Raw genomic sequence first — 19,515 nt, forward strand, 5'->3', positions numbered from 1 at the left:
AAGAATTTCAGTGTTTAAATATTTCAATTGTGTTTCTGTAAATTTTAAGGAAAGAAGCCTTCTTTATTTGCTAGTACCTGGATTCTCAGAAAATTTTATTATAAGGTCATTATTAAGAGCATATTCGGCTACTGTTGACTTCTATGCTTGCCCTAATCTACAGCTTTAGTGTTCCTTGATTTTGTGGTTGCTATGGATTTCTTAGATGTGCCAATGTGCACTTATCTGCACATGCAAGTTACTCTAGACCCACACTGTTAGCAAGGGCTGTTGTTGTTAGGGAAACAGTGAGTAGAATTAACTCATACCACCGATGGTCTTTTACCCCAAAAACTTCTCTTCTAATTCATAACAGCCATGAAAAATTTATCAAGTATCTAATACCATTGTTAAATAATTTCCCGCTTTCTACTCAATTATAATAGCTGTTATAACAGCTCCAATTGTTACAGAGAAAATGGACTTTACACTGTGCGGTCATTATATCAAAAGTTTGAAAATAAATAAAATTTTAATTTTCAAGAAAATTCCATACTCGGACGGAATAAAAAAATGTTATGATTAATTTTGTAGTAATGTAAGCAATCACAATTCAAAAAAAATTCTATTGTAGGGTTAGAAAATAATAAAATTTAATACATAACTCATGTATGTACATGTTAGCACCTGATTTTCAGTATGAAAACATAAGTCCACTTGTCTGTATATCCTCCTTATTTGAAGAAAAGTGATTCATTATGAATGTCTATTGAACGACATGTTCATATATATCAATGCCTGAACCTTTCTCTTCAATTTGGATTCCGAGAAACTGCCCCTGGCATCAAGAAATGAAAAGGTCAGTCTCACACACACATATCTTCTCTGTAGCTTAGTGGTGAGAACACTCGTCTAGCAATCTCACACACACACGTTCATCAGACATCCCAATGTATATTTTACTACAAGATTTACAGAAGACTGGATGTTGTGAAGATATTTGTTATTTGAGATGTTAATTTTTTAAGGAAGGAAAAAACTCATCTCTGCCTCTACCGGGAGTCGAACCCAGGTCCCTCGATTGCCGGACGAGTGCTCTGACCACTAAGCTACAGAGGAGATAGAGATTTTCCTTCGCTAGAGCGTATATATGCCGAACGGAACCGTGCAATGGATGGTGAAACCGATCAGCTAATAGCTCATGGAGAGCGACATTCATGTCATATATATAGCCCTCTGGTGGCTCGTCGTCCATGAGCTATTAGATGATCGGTTTCACCGTCCATTGCACGGTTCCGTTCGGCATATATACGCTCTAGCGAAGGAAAATCTCTATCTCCTCTGTAGCTTAGTGGTCAGAGCACTCGTCCGGCAATCGAGGGACCTGGGTTCAACTCCCGGTAGAGGCAGAGATGAGTTTTTTCCTTCCTTAAAAAATTAACATCTCAAATAACAAATATCTTCACAACATCCAGTCTTCTGTAAATCTTGTATTAACAAGTGGAGAGCGACATTCATGTCATATATATAGCCCTCTGGTGGCTCGTCGTCCATGAGCTATTAGCTGATCGGTTTCACCGTCCATTGCACGGTTCCGTTCGGCATATATACGCTCTAGCGAAGGAAAATCTCTATCTCCTCTGTAGCTTAGTGGTCAGAGCACTCGTCCGGCAATCGAGGGACCTGGGTTCGACTCCCGGTAGAGGCAGAGATGAGTTTTTTCCTTCCTTAAAAAATTAACATCTCAAATAACAAATATTTTCACAACATCCAGTCTTCTGTAAATCTTGTATTAACAAGTGGAGAGCGACATTCATGTCATATATTTTACTATTACAAGTAGATTATATCAAAGGTCAAGCAAACTTTTGCATGGAATTTGTGCATTTCCTTGCAAAAAGAAAAAAAAGTGGATGGAGCTGAGTTTGGACACTGCAATGGAGTGAATAATTTTTGAAGGTTATTATATCATATGAAAAACAACATGGGATGAATATGAAAAAATTTGGGACTTCTCATACTGGTCATTGTAATCGAATGGTTGCTGCAACTTATAGTTGTTATAATGAGCGGCAATTGCATAAACATACTAATTTACTCTTTTCATATTATTACAAAGGCCACAATAGGCAAAATGAAAAACTAATTACTTTTTGTAACTAAGTTTTCTAACAAAAACATGTTTGAAAAAATTTCTTAATAGAATAGAATTTCTTTAATGGAATCGAGGTTTTTTCTATTAAACACAGGTTTCCACTTAATAAAGTTCCAATTGATATAATGTGCAAAATTATGTAACGATCTGGTATAATCGAGATAAAATAAATTAATTGAAGATAAAGTAAATAATTTAAAAATAAATAAATAATTAGTCTATAACTACTAAATGCTGCACTCAGGTTTTGACAGCATCTGTATAAAACTCTGACCTATTTTTTTTTTAAAGATTTAAGCTCTTTTCGACTTTCTCTAAAATTTTCAATTAGGGTATCAATATCTGTCATGTCAGGTCCAGTTTGTACATCATCATCTATGTTTATGTAATCCTCAGCATTATGGTCGTAACTCAGAATTTTGTGAGGAAAGAGGCAACATGATTTTGCCGCTCCTACTACTGTAAAATTCAATGATTTTATATAATAGCGTTTTTGTTCCCACCTAAAATTTGCCTTCCCCCCCCCCCACCCCTAAATTTTGCAAGTCTTGGAAATCCAACACTTACATTGATTTCTCCTGTGAAAGCCTGTTTTCCAAAAAATTTTCTTACAATTTTAGAAAGCAACTGCTTTACTTTGTATGGCTTATCAAAATCTCAGCATCAAATACAGAAACGGTTTTTACTAATTTAAGGGTGGACGATGTAGAACACACATTGGCAAGAAGAGATTACATAAAAAATTTCAGTACAGCACTTTAACATTTTATATGGTCCTCTGGTCACCAAAGACTCAAAGTGTTTGTGTGAAATTTTCCATTAAGGTGGTGTAATTTTCCTTTCCATTTCCCCGTTAGACAGGTTCCATTTAATTTAGGTTTTTAATGTGTATTTTGTCATTGAAATCATGGGACCAAGATTTTTTTCCATTGAAGACAGGTTTCAGCTTAATACGGGCTCCATTAAAGACAGGTTTTACTGTACTATATAGACAGAAAATGTTAGTTATTATTACAGAGTGGATGAATGTAAAAGTGGATTTCCTTAACGTCCAACAGAAAGAGAAAGAAAATAATGGTGCACATGAAGAACATAATGTATACGTTTCCAGAGTATAGCAAAGTTCTATAGTAAAATACATTTTTTCTGTAATCCAATGCATTTTGATATAAATAAATGAAATACCTCAACAGCAGGACATTCAGTGGAGTGTTCGGTAGTAAACTTATTCCCACAGAATTGGCAGTAATTTGCGATCACCGGATTTTGTTCTTTGCACAAGTGGCAAGATTTGTGTAACTTCGCTCCACAAGAATCGCAGTATCTTGCTAATAAACTATTGACTTTATTACAAGATGAACAGAACTGTACTGGCATTTCCACATGGTTGGGAACAGATTGCGTTGACACCTCAACACCATCTTCAACCTTAATAAAAGAAGAATGATAGTGTGAATTTGAAAAAAAAAATTCTGTTGAGTCAAACTTTTGCTTATAAATGCTGGATATTATGAATTTTTAGATATAACAAAGTTTTCCATTTCCCATGAATTTCATATTGCGTATCTAAATGGTACGAATATTATGAAGTTTGCATATAAAAATTATTTTCATTTTTTTCTGACTTCGTTATATAAGCAGGTCTGACTGTAATAATAAGTTTGCACGATAAATTAGATTCACAATATGCACTACTTAAAAATGTGTAGTTTTGCATATGTGCAAAGAATTTGTAACATATCCATCTGAGGATGAGGTCACTCTCCACTATCCAAACAAAGGTTTTTAACCAACTAGCTGATGTGAAGATATATTTAGGAAAGAAAGAAAATTCAACTGCCCTTGTGGGGAAGTTCAACTGCCTTTTCCCTGAGTAAACTGCCCCTTTGTGAAAAAGGTCATTAATTTTGTGGGAAGTGAAATGAAGAATCAAATCTAGAACAAAAGAAATGAAATGCCAAATTTATGGTTTCATGAATATGTATTTTGTGAAGGGTCTGCTTTTTTTGCTCTGCGAATTTTATAAAGGGTCTGGAAAACAGACCCAAATTTTGCCTGGACAGACCCCTGAGTATAATTGGAAATGATTTTATAGATTTTTTAAATAAAGATTTTTTTTTTAAATTTTTCTAGCTTCGAATACGTGCCATTAGCTGTGAAGTAAAATTATCATCTCAAAAGAAAATTGAGCGTTTAAGGGTTAACTTAACAGTTTAACTTTAGCATTGCATTTAGCCTTTCTTTTTCTCCACTTTCTCATTTCTCCACAACATTTCATTGTACGTTATATTTTTTTCATATTACAATAATTTTGATGCATATAACCTGCAGATGTAAATTTTGCTAATTTGAGGGAAAAAATATCATTCTACAGTCCACAGCTGCATATACTACGCATGTGAAAATTTTATTTATCAATAACAAGATCTTAAAAAATATAAAATTTTTCACATTTTCGTAAGGAAAATGTGGAGTTTTATACTCCCATCTACAAGCTATTGATTGGCATATATATCTTACATCTAAAATTCTTCATAAATGATTATCAAAAATTGGAGTCTAAGGATAACACATAACTTTCAGGTTTCATGAAAATGGTGCTTCGAACTTGGAAAAGGGTAGAAGGTGTAAGAAAGGTTGAAAAAAACATTCGTTAGGACAGTTTTTCATTAGGAAAAACCATATTCAGCTCCTAAGGAATTTGGAAATGGAAGATCGAATTGTCACCGAAATCTACTATCGATCTTACACCAAGCCTTCATAATGTTTTAGTGATTTGTTTGAGCATGGGTGGAAAAGAATAAGAAAGAAAAAAGAGCCAGACATATTTTCCCCTGAAGAAAAAGGGCACACACAGTATAGACCCCCATAAAAAACAGTAATAATTCTCATTAACAGTATGATAGATATCATACATATACACATATATATATACATATACACTATAACTTGATACACACTTTTAATATACAATAATAATAATTTGATAATACAGTTGGAAAATGCTCTAAGACCTGAAAAGCGGGTTCTGATGCTGTTGGAATATCTTCTATTTCTTCTATGGTGAATGTTTCATTGCCCCCGTCCGCCGATAACAACTCATTAGATTCTTCTGGAGCAGCTGGATTCGAATGGATTTTTACCAGATGTCTACTAGGGCTACCACAGCTGTGCCAAAAAAATAATTATTATCGAAAAAACAAGAAAACAATTTGAAGGATATACCGTATATACTCGTGTATAAGCCAACCCTCCCCCCCCCTTCAGGACCACCAAAACCGCAATAAATCCGTTCATTTCAGAGAAAAAAATTCTTATATTTTCATGCAAAATGAATAGCTTGTGGAAATTTACAATAGAAAATGATTCAAACTTTTCAAACCATTTCTTCTGAGTCTCCAAGGTCATCGTAATCCATCTGATCATCATAAGGTGCGGCATCTTCGTTTTTATCTTCATCTGGGCTGTCTCATCGCCATTGTCACTTTCAAACAGGATAGATATCATCTTCAGTTCCGTCCATCGCATTGCTGATTCAACATTTTTTGAAGGATCGGATGATAATTTCGGCGGAAACAGGAATTCCATGCCTCATGTACCCATTGGCACGCCAGTCCAATGTCAGTTTTCTTCAAGGCACCACTTTATCATCGGAACTCATCCATTCGATCCACAAATTCCTCAAATAGTCTTTAAGAGGCTTATTGATGCTCACATCTAAAGGCTGTACAATTGGCGTTAGCCCACATGGGATCGAAGCCAATGATGTTTTAGATTTCTTTGCCTCAGCTTTGACATTGTTCTGTGGGGGTTTGAACACATATCCCATACCAATAATGCCGGTTTCTCGAACACTGCTACAAAAATGACTACTGATTGCCGGGGTCGATATTTTCTCATCAAAAACTGACCAGAGTATAAGCCAACCCCCCCCCCCCCCCACTTGAGGAACGAATCTTTCTACAAAAAAAACTCGGCTTATACACGAGTATATACGGTACATATATATAGATACACCGTAAAACACTTTTCTGGCCACTGGAAGGACAAAACAATTCATCTATTAAAGTGAGGAGTGACCCTTGAGAGGGCGTTACTGTACCTAATTTAAGGTAAAAAAAGCAATTTTTTAAAAGCTAAAATTTCAAAAATACAGTGCATGCCACTTAATGTGATCATATTGAGACTCCTTCCGATAATAATAATGGATTGATAACTTTTATCAGAAAAAAATCCTGGTTGTGAGCACAATGACCATGTGTCCCGTTTGGTCGAACAGGACGTATGGAAACGAGATCATTCATTTTTCTTTCCTCCATAACTAGTTTCAAAATGTTTAATACAAATACAAGGTCACAACAGGCAAAATGCAAAGAAGAGAAAAAGATGCCCATAACAAATATGGATGTCATACATTTCTAAAATACAACAACCCCCCAATAAAAAATGCAATTATAAAAATTTACATGATAAAATAATTGTGCCAAATTTTTTCTTCCATGTAGTTTTGACACAAGATGTTCCTTTTTTTGAGCTCAAGTCCATATTTTTTATTCAGAAATTGTAAGGACTTAGAATGAAACTAATGTCTATCATGAATTACAATACATTTTACAATTTACGGTACCTTCCAGACTCCCTTGTGAAAGTCTTCCAGCCAAGGAACTGTGAATGTGATTTTCAGTTGGAAGAAACTGACCAAGAACAGAAGAAAATAACTTTTTTTTAAACCTTGTATATGCCTTCACTATAGAGGGAAATAGCGGCTACTACCAAAGCCTCTTAGATACTACAAGCTTGAAACATACCTTCCTGATGTCACAACCCGGGTCATACACGCTTCGCATTTAAAACTCACAACCAACATGTATTTTTTTGACAATTAGAAGGAAAAATTCATGACAAATTTTAATTTTTTATTCCAATTATATATTACCCAGTTTGGTATATGGAAAACACTGAACATTAAATTAATGAATTAAATATAAAAAAGAGGTTTCAAATTCTCTGGCAACAAGTATTTCTAGATGTTTTTTGCTCCCAAAGCAAATATTTTTGAAAAATCAGACAATATATTTGACTGTTCAGCGACTTTTTATTTATACTTACTAGAATTTGTATTTAAAATAAAAGGATACACAGGCAATGTACAAAAATAAAGTAAACAATGTCATTAAAATATTTATTATTCACTGAGCTACATTCATATTATCAATTCTAATTCAAAGGGAAATCGGTTGCTGCTCTAAAAATTATCACAAAATTTTTGTAAATGTTCAAGTTTATTAATCTATGAGGGGAACTTAGCGAAAACACATTTCAAAAGTTTGATTGGATAATTATTATGAAAAGTCTCTCTTATTGCACTCATTTACAAAATTTCCATAAAATACATTTTTGTTTCTGATTTTAAATGGTGAATTATGAACACTTATAAATAACATTTTCAGAATTTTAGTAGAAAATATTTAATGGGATAAATTTTTTTTTTAATATTAAGTTTCACAATTAAAAAGACGTATATCTCCTGAAAAATGCAGAACATCATTTCATACGTCTAACCAAATTCACGCACGTACCCTTTTTTTTTTATACTTTTAGAAAATACTTTGAATTAAAAGAAAACTATTCAATGCAATTGTTTGTTTTATAGAAGCAAGTTTCTTTTAATTGAAGACTTGGCATTAAAGTTGTCAATTTTAGTTTTTGTGTAATTATTCAGGTAATTATTCTGTTAGATATTTGTTTGATACAATCATGACAGAGACTTACCACAGTCACAAATACCTTTGAATATTGTATTGATGTCAAATTGATAGCCAGACCTTTAATTGAAGCTTTCTTATAAAATGTTCCTAGCTTAACATAAGTTTTGGGCATTATCAAGACAACTAACTTCTCGATTTCAAGAAGTTCACAACATTTTCCTGCTAGATGTTTCACGTTTGAGTTCTGTACCATACTCTAGGACATCTACATTTTGCAGCAATACTTGAAGTACACTGCTGGCCACCCAAATTGCAACACCAAGAAAGACAAGAGATATCGCAACAATATTTATTTTGTAGATAACATGTTGACCAAGCATCAAATGATTAAATTTATAGACTTCTGTGAAGTGTGGTTCCTGCCAAAATCAGTAGCCAGAGTAGCCGCCATTGTTGGAGATCACCGCTGCCACACGCCTCGGCATTGATTCAAAGAGACTTTGCATGTGTTCTTGGGGTACAGCAGACCAAGCAGCTTCCACGCGTTGCCAAAGTTGATCTGGTGTGGCAGCTGGGATGTAATCTGGGTCAATCGTTGAGCAACCATGGACCACATGTTTTCTATCGGCGAAAGATCCAGAGAGCGAGCTGGCCAGGGAAGCAATTCAATCTGGCGATTGACGAAGAACCTTTGGACAATGCGTGCCACGTGTGGTCGCGCATTATCCTGTTGAAATATGGCTGTGGGCAAGCCCTGAAGGTAAGGAAGGACAAGTGGCTCCAACACCTCGGAGATGTAGCGCTGGCTTTTTAAAGTACCGGCAATGCGTACTAGAGGAGTGCGAGAGTGATATCCAATACCGCCCCATACCATAATACCCGGTGCAGGACCAGTGTGGCGGTGCATAACGCAGCTGTTCAGCATCCTCTCTCCACGGTGTCTCCAGACTCGAATCCGACCATCGTGGTGTTGCAGACAGAAGCGTGACTCGTCAGTAAAGACAATTTCATTCCATTGTGCCGTCCACATCCTTCTTTCATCGCACCATTGGCGGCGGAGACGTCTGTGGTTCTGCGTCAAGAGTAGACGAAGCAATGGACGTCTTGCGGACAGACCACTCTGCTGTAAATAGCGTCGAATGGTACGCGCAGACACTGGATGATGCGGTACAGACTGAATGTGCTGTGCTATGGTTCGTGATGTGGCTGAGCGATCCGTCACTGCCATACGCACCATACGCCTGTCATCACGTGAAGTGGTGCACTGAGGTGGATGCAATCGAACACGTCAGTCCGTCGTACCCTCCTGCATCCAACGATCACATATCCGCATTACAGTTGTTTGGTTTCGTCCAACACGACTACCGATTTCCCTGAAAGATAATCCACAATCTCGGTAGGCCACTATCCTTCCTCTGTCGAACTCGGATACTTGATCAAAAGATGATCGCTGTTTTCTACGAGGCATAATTGATCGTTTTTTTGAAAAAACCACAAGAAAAACACAATTGCCGTACTTCAAATCGTCGAAATCTCCAAGCCTTAAATAGCGCTTTGAAGTGGCGCCACAGGCGTGCGTGATGTGCGTCTGCGCTGAAATTCTAATCATTTGCATATCTCACCTCCGCTAATGCATGTTGTAAATTTCATATTATTTGCATGCTTCATTCAGGGTGTTGCATTTACGGTGGCCAGCAGTGTAATATGCATGAGGTAGTATCAGTTTATTTGAATTCCTCACAAGGCAGTATGCAACTGGATTGGTGAAATAAAATATTGATGTCCATAATATCATTCGTGGGGAATAGCGAGCAGCTTTCATAAAACTCAGTTCCAACTATTCATGCAGAAAGGATAAATTCACTTATTTTACCATGAAGTACACTGCACTTTTTCCTAGGAACTGCTTGTAAGAAGACTCATGTACAAGATGATTATCGTGCGAGGCAGTGACACTCTTTGAACTGCTTTTCTTGTTTGCCATTGATATCATTATTTCTTTTCTCTGGTGACTTTCTTTTAATTGATAACTTCGTTGTCAAACATGATGGTTATTTAGCAAGGATTATTACATCAGAGGTGCTAAAATTGGATTTCTTTCCTCAGTACAAAGATGGCTCCATTCGGTCTTTCGCTTCCCCTTCCGGCTGGTTTGACCTACAGCTAAAAACACAGCAGCATCAACACACCCACAAGAAAATGTAAAATGTTACGGGTGTAGTATGTATAATATATAGCAACAAAATTATTGAATTATAAAATATTCTGAATTGTCTGTGCATGCACAAGAATGCTTACACAGGGAGATGAGGCATTTAAATTTAATGGTTTAAAATGCAAGTTAAATTTGCAAAATATTTTATTATTTATTTAAAAAGTAGCTTATCTCTTCATTAAATTTCACATCACTCAGCACATTAATATTTGCATTTTTAATTAATTGCAGACCTGAGAATTAAACGAGTGGATAAAAAAACTGGTCTCAATAAAGAAGGAAATAAAATTTTGACACGAAACAGTAGCGAACATACCTACTTTCACATTAATTACGCAAAATAAAGTCAGAAAAAATAAATATTTCAGATATATTGACTGTATTATGTACAAATAACCTACGTACCCTTTTGTTCCAGATGATTGTCGAAGTTCTCGGCTCCTTTTACAACTATTTGAACAAAATTTCTCCAGCCAATGTGTTACAACAAATCAAAAAGTATCAACAACAGGTAAATAGTAAAATAAATATTAAAAACTTGAAGAATTTAAATAAAATATGATGATAAATGAACGTGGTATACTTCGTTAAAAACATCCAAAACAGCCACACTAAGGACCTAGATTGTGACGTCACAACCTCTGCGGAGTGATATATTACGGCTTGTAAATCTATGAGGCTTTGATACTACTGCCTGATGAGAACATTGTGAACTGAGTACAGAAATTTTTGTCATCACCTTCTCACCTCCTATGCAGTCTAGCAAATTGATAACCATAAATTATAAAATTCCCAGGTTATGATACTAATCTGTTCCGTATTTTGTGAAAGTGATGAAAATACCTGAATAGTAGCATTGTGGCACTGCAGTCGTGAATGAAAACACACGCTTCCGGGGGGGGGGGAAATAAGTCAGTCATCATTCCATTCACACTCAATGATGTCTTATCTTCTTTCGCTATTTGTAGGAATGAAATTATTGTTGTTTATTTTCATGTTATTTTGTGAAACTATGTAACATGACAGCCTCCTGGTCATGTTTTTATTGTTAATACTTAATGTTAAGAGATTTCTTCCCTGTAGACCCCAGGGACTGCTGAACTATCGGAAATCACAGAAGGTCTCGCTAGCATAACGGTATGTGCTAGTCTGTCCGCTTAGTCTTTCGGCTGGAATCTTTCAGTCGTTAGACGAGGATGAGACTGCAGGTAGGGCGGCTGATGTCCCAACAAAATTAATACAAATACAACCATTAACAATATAGGTCCCTCCAGGGAGAGATATCTCCTAGTCACATTGGGGGTTCTTTATACATGTGAAATATGTTTTTATAAGTTTAATATGTTTAAATACCTTTTGCCGGCGGATGGTCGCGGGCATCCAAAGGTAAACAGTCCCCATCATTCATTTTCTAATGTTCCTTGATGGCCATATTGGGTGAACCTGGCTAGTTCACCTGGCATGTTGCCAACTGATGTTCAGTTACTATAATATTTGTGAAAATGTATGCAAATTATATCTAAGTGTACATAAAACATAGTATTTTTTATTGTTGGGATGAAGTGTTTCTGTGGTTCAAGTGGACCGAGATTATTTTATTTCATGATCAGTATAAGTACGGATTGTGTTTATTGAACAATATTGCATTTCTCATTTGTTTCTTCAACTTAATTCCACAATGTTGTAGCACAGTGGTGCTTTAGTGTTTCACATATCAGTTGAAATGTAACGAAATCTCATCTAGCCCTAGGCTTGGAATTATATTCTGTAATGTTTTCATAAATTTGTGTTTGTGTCTCGGCAGGTCCAGACTTTTTATGAATTTATACTAATTCTCAAATAATATGTGCTGCGACTTAGTTTTCCTAAAGCATACCATGTGGTGATGGAAAGTCTTGACGTCTAATACCCTTGGTGCTGATCAAGTTGATATCGTCAACCATGTCGATTGGATTGGTCGACTTTGGCTATCCTCAACATCTATGTCTCGTTGGATCCTGACTCCAATCCTCCTCCAAATTGAGTCCTTTGGCATTCTTTGAATGAACATCCAATGATCGGAGCCTTATCGATGGCCTTACGTCACTTGCTTAACCAGATTCATCAATCAGATTTCTAAAGGTTCCGATGTTGTGCTAATTCTGTATAGTGTGCCTTGATGTGTGGTAATACAACGTCCAATGAGCTACGTCCACATATAAAATATTATGAACTGGTCTCCGTCAGTTCAGCTACTCCGAAGACATCCATCGGGAAATGATTGGATATTGGAAGTCACACTGAAATGGAGCTCTTCGTCACATACCGAAATTCCAGACCCATTATCAGATAAGTGCAATAATGATATGTGAAATTAATTTCTGTGATATATTAGTCTTTTAATATTATACTAAAAAAATTCAATAACATTCGCACAATTTCTTTTACTAAAATAAAGTAATTGTGTTCTTTTTGAGAATGTGAATAAATGTCTTGGTTTGAAATATGACTTTGAGTCAGTTCCTTTGCTGTCAAATGACTTGAAAGATAAAAATGGTATCTGTGAGTGCTTCGAAAGGTTGCAACTGAAGTTGATGATCTGGATGAGATTTGAACATGCAACCTTCTGGTATATTAAAAACACCGCTATTGTCACCCCTTTTGCACTCTTTGAATATAACGTCCCCAGTTTTGGATTGCGAAACTCAGCACAGACATAATAGGGTACTATATGTAGGGTTCATACAAAATTTCCAAAAGAAAAAATGAGTCTTTAAGGAGTCACGCCCCATCCCTCCCATAAAAAAAATTGCATCACTAGACTAAAAATGAAAGAATGGCCCAAATGCAGATTGATTTTCTTTTAAATGTTTTTTTTTTTTTAATTTTTAGTCCAATGTGGTTTCAAAGATTTCAGCTTCCAAAATTAAAAGTATGATTCGAAGGAAGTTATTGAACAGCTGCCAAAAAGGAAGAGGTGACTGTATGCGAATAACAAGCGACTGTTCGAGAACACAAATTCAAAAATTAACAGAGCATTACGATGAAGATTAGATATTGAGAAGTTGAGCAAGAGAGTGCGAGTTGTGATAGTAGTATTGAAGTGATTTAAAGTCGGAAGTGAGGTTTTAGCTGTACTGAGTTTACAATAAAATTTGTTTTTATCATAAAAATACCCAGAGTTCAGTGCTTCAGCGGTGGCCACTCCTGCAAGAGATATAGATAACAGATGTTAACCGAATGACAGTTGAACTAGGGCTGGGTTTTCACCAAGGCAGTGGAAAAAAATTAAAAATACACATTACATAATGGATGCTACGTTATTTTATAAATTATTTGAACTACAATTTCTTGATAAATATATGTAGTTTCAACTATTTATTTTTTTATATTTCTAGAGACGTCACTTGCAGGAGCTTTTCATATAAGTGGCATGTATCTATAGAAAAATAGTTTAAACATGTTTCTCACGAGTTCATTTCCCTGAAGAGAAAAAAGCTACATGAAACAAAAAAAAACTTTGCTTCTCTTTCATAATTGACCTTTAGTGCGTAACATATTCAAAATTTCTTGAAAGCATAACATTTTTATATGAGGTGGTGAATATCAATTTTGATTGTTGCGATTATCAATTTGAACAGTGGGAAAAGATTATACAGTACAACCTCTTGATAACGAATCCTGAACTCCCTAAGGATTCAACTCCCTCCCAATTTGTGAACAACTCACAAGTGAAACCATCACACATTGCCATAAACGATGATAATCAAAACAATTAGCTCATTTTGACTCGTTACAACAAGACAAATCGCCCCCAAACAGCCTCATTTCATTAATTGCGTGTATTATTTTGTCCTTCCTTATGTGCATATATTTTTTGATTATTTCGTGAAACTTGCACTGAAAGGGGGAATACTGTGGTGCTGCAGTCGTGAATGAAAACTTGAGCTCCCTGGGAAAAAGAAAAATCAGTCAGTCGTTATTCCGTCTGCACTCAGCGATGTCTATCTTCTTTCGCTATTCATATGAATGAAATTATTGCTGATTATTTTCATGTTATTTGGCTGCAATCTTGCTTACGCAATCATGGCTCGTTATACTCACCTAGCTGTAACGAATTCCTCAAAAAGATCTACATCATCATCATTAGCGTCACATTTCTCTTCGTCGTCATCATCATCGCCATCTGTAGTATCATCTTCAACAGTGAATTCTTCTTTGTCAATCTTCTCACTTCCCAATTCGCAAGGTTCTGTAACTACTTCAATGGATTCCTCATTCGCCGGCTCTGGTACCAGTAACGGCGCCTTGGCAACACGCTTCTTTGGCTTCTTCTTCCCGTCACACAGACCTTTGACGAAGAAAGTTTTCGTGATGATATTGCTGCATATAGAATGGTGTACGGCGTGGATGGCCAGGGCTTTGACCGTTACCTTGCCCGGGGGTAGAACGAAGGGTTTGGTGTACTTGTACGTTTTACTGCCTTGAACTATACCGAGGACATAAGGTTGAGGCTTCGTGCCGTCCACCGTGTAGAACACCTCTATGCCGGGGAGTTCGGTGTCGCACAGCATTTCGATCTTGGTGTCGGTGTCTACGACCTTATTGGACTCCCCGAAAACGGGCAATCGCAGCGGAACAATACACGGTGTGGGAATACAAAATGCGGACATGACTCTGGTTCCTACCTGTCGGTGACGACGACGAAAATACCCCCAGCGCTGATATCTTTGTGAAGATATCTTGTTTATCAAAGCTGCTTTCAAGCCGCTTTGCTTGTTTATACAAAGCTAGTATAAACAATTTGAAAGGATGGGTCTCATGTTTGAAACGAGTAAAGTGACTCGGACGGTCTAATCCAGCGGTTCTCAATCTTTTTTGACACGCGGAACCCTTTTAAGTAAAAGAATTCTACGGCGGAGCCCCTTCGGCCAATTTTTTCTAATTGTTCATCAAAGTTGCTGATTTAGTTTTATTATTTAAAAATATTTATAATTATTTTTTTAAATTTTAGTTTTTTCTATTTTCCTCGAGCGGCCGCGGAGCCCCTGGAGAGTGCACAAGGAGCCCCAAGGGATCCGCGGAGCACTGGTTGAGAACCGCTGGTCTAATCCGCAGTTGCTAGATTTAAAAAAAAAAAAATTTCCAGCCAAAACAAAATCACCCTCAAAAGCACTGAGCTAAGCTTCAACTTTACTTATAGCTCAGTGCTCAAAAGTAGCCCAAAATGATTGAATTTGATATGGTCAGTTTAGTAATCTATGCGATTCACAGTCCTTGTCCAAATACTGCAGCTCTTGCTGCCATCTATCCACAAACTGGAGAACGTCATTAGGTGATCATGAAGAGAAAATATTAGGACTTGTGCTGCTATCTATTATTCAAAAAAAAAAAACCCCTGAACTAGTATCATTGTCGAAACATAGATAACGCTAGATTCTGGATATTTTCTCGATCACAGTCACAGCCGTCCAGATCTTTATGTCAAGAAGATAGGCGACTCGTTTGTTGGATTTACAGCGAAAAAAAAATGGCGGCTTATTCGTCACGCGTTTGAAGTCGGCTTTTTCTTCCTGTTTGCTAAATGTTCAGGGTTTTTTTTTTCTCTTTTTCGCTTAATTCTTCGCTTTTGTCATTTTTTTTTCAGTGTTCAAACGTATATATAATATTTATTTTGCTCTTTTTGGTCAACTAGTTAGTATCTGGGGTGTTTCTTCAGTGACGTAGGTGTAGATACTTCTAATACTGCATTGTTCTCTCCCAATGAATACCATCAATCATTGAATTCTCTATCCTCTAATATGTTTTCTCCCATGGAGACATTGAATGACTTACCTTCTACATCGGCGGAAAATAATCTCTGGGTTTCGGACATCGGCCCCAAGGACATTATTCAAAATCTATCTGGATCAAACTTACAGTTCACCGTCAAGATTGTTGGAGATACGACCATCCCTAAATCAAAGCCCAAGGAATTACGTATGTGCCTTGATCAAAAATTCCTGAATGCAAAACTCATCGATGAAATCCGATTCGCAAGAACCCAAGTAGCACAAAGATATAGATCTATATCGTAAAATTTCAGTTTCCAATATAGATCTATATCAGGCCACGATATCGTTCTGGCTAAAAAAGGCATAGTCAGAGATAAATAGATCTATATCGTAAATGTGATATATTAAAATATTTCAAATTTTGGACGATAGATGGCGCCTTTTCAGAAGAAATTAAAAAAAAAAAAAAGGGGGGAGGTGGGTGGGTTTGAACTCACATACCCTGAACTCTTCCCATCTCTAACCCCGTATCTTACCAACCCACCACTACAGCACTGGTTATTGGTTGTTATTATAACATCAATTTACAAGTAATGGTTTCTTTACTTGTATTTTCAATCAAATTTATTCATTTTCATGTATGCACAAAAATTACTAAATAAAAATTGAGACATATTTATCATTTTGAGGCAGATAATTGAAAAATTATATATAATACAAAAAACACAAGAAACAAATTAATGTATTGTGTAGTATATTAATTATTTATTTAAAATTATTAATTTATGCTAATAAAACAAAAAATACGGAATAAAAAATATGCAACACAAAAAAGTTAAAATTCTCAAAGTATGGTAAAAAATAAAAACATCAAAGAAAAAAATAAATAATAAATAATTTTAAGAAAAACCCATATATACAACAAAAATGAGCAAATTTTTCTAAATTAAAAAAATATGTGCAATTATAAAGTGGCAATTAAAGTTACGGTGGATAAGTTCTTGCTCCTCCTAAAATACCAATATCTACGATGTAAAACATACAGACTAAGGATTCAATTATAACTGATGAAATGATTTTGATATATCAACATAATTAATCCTATTAAAATCAAAATTTCATATGAAAAATTATTCATTCAAACGTTTTTAATTCCCATTCAAACAAAAAATTGTACCGACTTTAAATTTTCTCAAAATTTTTATTTGAAGGCAATATTTTCATTTAAATGCACACGATATGTTGATATATCAGCATATTGTGTATCTGATATATATCTTTGTCAGGTTCACGATATATATGTATGTCATGTTCAGGACATAGAGCTATGTCTTCTTTGATAGATCTATATCAGGTCTATATTGAGAATCTGATATAAATCTTTGTCAGGTTCACGATATAGATCTATGTTTTTCAAACTATATTAAAATAATTTATTGTCCCAAGTTGTTGTCCTTCAAAGTAGAGATTATTCACATGGAATCAAATACATATTCGGCTGAAAAATTAAAGACTTGATCAATTAACATCATAAATAATTTGCACCATATAGGACAAGATCGTTCTATATCATAGTTATGACATCTGATATTCCTCTGACATTTCGATATATAACAATATGGTCCAGATATTGTACTATATCGTTGTGCTACTGGGGAAATGGTGACCTACTTCTCACTTCAGCATCACCTGAAGTTGTATTGGAGGCCCTATCGCTGTCCTCTATTGGAAATATTCGGGTCAGAGCGACTCTACTTACTGATACATTATCTTCAGAACTGCTTCTGAGAGATATTCCATGTTCCGAAAAGCTGAGTGATGTGGCTTTAGAGCTGATGGACAATGGTTTGGTTCCATTGTGCATTAGACGTTTTGTGAAAAATAAAATACCCACAAATACTTTGTTAATTACCATCTTGGGCAGTTCCATTCCTGTTGATCTCAAATTATGGTTCCAAATCTTCCATCCTCAAGAGTTTATAGAAAAACCAAGCCAATGCACGCGTTTCTTCAAATTTACCCATCGTACTAAATTTTGTCCAGTTACGAACACTATCTGTAGGACCTGTGGTGATCATCATGATACAGAATCATGTTCAAATGCTCCTAAATGTATAAACTGCGCTCAAGGTCATGATCCCATGGACAAGAAGTGCCCAACATTTATTAAAGAGGCAGAAATAATCAAGTACAAAACAATCAAGCGGATTCCAATTCATCAAGCTCGCAAATTCTTCCAAGATAAATCGCCAACTTTTGCTGACAGAGCAAGTATAAATTGTGTGCCATCAACTATCACAGACTTAAAAATCGATATCCAAAATTTGGTCCGTAAAGAAATCGAATCAATGCATGAAAAAATAATTGAAGATGTGAAAATCTCCATGCATGCACTGATCACTGAAGCTATTCAGTCAATTGTTCCAGATCTGATATCTCAAGTCATCAAGGAAGCTGTACCACTATTGTCATCTGCACTTAACAGCGAGCTGATCGCATCCGCATTCACCAGTGAACTGCCTCATAAGAAAAATAAATTTCAAGTTCCTCCTTCAAAGGATACTCCTGCGCAGCAGCCATTGCTAGAGTCCTCTACAGTCACACCAAAGCGAAACTGTTCAAACCATCATAATCAATGATAACTTTTTTTGTTTTTCTTTTTCCCCTCTCTTATTTCAGTACAAGTCAGTACTGTTTTTGTGTTCAACTGCTAGATTTGCAGATATGTTCATTTTCAATTTTACTTCATTGAATAAGCTATTCATGGTTTTCAAAATTTTGTTCTTTCTACTTTAGTCAAGATTATTCAATTTTCTGTATGTTTACATCATTGAAGGTGCTTCAATGGAACTTGCGCAGCATCAATAACAAGAGATTACACCTTCTTCGTTTTCAAAAAGATTATGATGTACTTTGTCTCCAGGAGACATTCCTTACATGTAATGACCGTTTCCACTTACCAAACTTTATAATATACAGATGTGACCGAGACAACAGCTCAGGCAGAGGTGGTGTTCTCACTGCTGTTCGCTCTACATACCCTTCACACGTTATTCATAAATTCTGTCTTCAAGGCGTTGAAGTAATCATTATCAAGATTCATTTCCATAACAAGTACATTCATATAGCAAACACCTATTTGGCTGACACTTCCGAAATCCCTACAGTCATGAATACCATTCTTTCTAAAATCTCATCTCCATTCATCATTGTTGGTGATTTTAATTCGTCCCATTCTTCTTGGAACAGTCCTCGGACAGACACAGCTGGCAGAAATCTTTTTTTGTGGCTTCAACAAAACACAGTTTGTCTGATCTAACCCAAGTGTGCTACTCATTTTTCAAGCAATTCGTCTAACACAATAGATTTATGTTTTTGTTCTTCAAACTTAATGGGTAAAATTAACTGGTACAGCAGTGACTCCCTTTACGACAGTGATCATCTGCCTATTTGTCTCGACATCAATCTTCGGGTAAATAAATTTTCTCGCAAAATAGCCATCACAAACTGGGATTTCTTCAAGGAAAAGTTGACATCATTTGACAATACTTGCTCTTTTTCTGATCATGTAGAAAAATCCTGCATATCAACTACAAAAAAGGTACAATTACATCCTCACCAGTATAATGAGTATTTTGATTCATCCTTAAGATCATTGCTCATCTGCAAGAAAAGGTCATTCAGACAATATCTGAGATGCCCTTG

At 35.8% G+C, this 19,515-nt stretch overlaps 1 protein-coding gene across 1 annotated transcript in view; it reads right to left on the reverse strand.

The window, feature by feature from the left end:
- Positions 1–15,189, reverse strand: part of LOC149067429 (double zinc ribbon and ankyrin repeat-containing protein 1-like) — a 23,000-nt gene extending 7,811 nt beyond the window's left edge. Inside the window, exons 1-3 of the mRNA XM_089252752.1 lie at positions 14,141–15,189; positions 5,149–5,302; positions 3,320–3,562 (exon numbers count right to left, since the gene is read on the reverse strand). Coding sequence (XP_089108878.1) covers positions 3,320–3,562; positions 5,149–5,302; positions 14,141–14,709 — 966 coding nt within the window. The 5' untranslated portion in view covers positions 14,710–15,189. The remainder of the gene's footprint in view (positions 1–3,319; positions 3,563–5,148; positions 5,303–14,140) is intronic.
- Positions 15,190–19,515: the final 4,326 nt, after the last annotated feature.

The sequence above is a fragment of the Pholcus phalangioides genome, unplaced genomic scaffold (assembly GCF_987345545.1).
Source record: "Pholcus phalangioides strain wild (caught in Gottingen) unplaced genomic scaffold, Ppha-v1.0 ptg000030l_1, whole genome shotgun sequence".
Classification (NCBI taxonomy): domain Eukaryota; kingdom Metazoa; phylum Arthropoda; class Arachnida; order Araneae; family Pholcidae; genus Pholcus; species Pholcus phalangioides.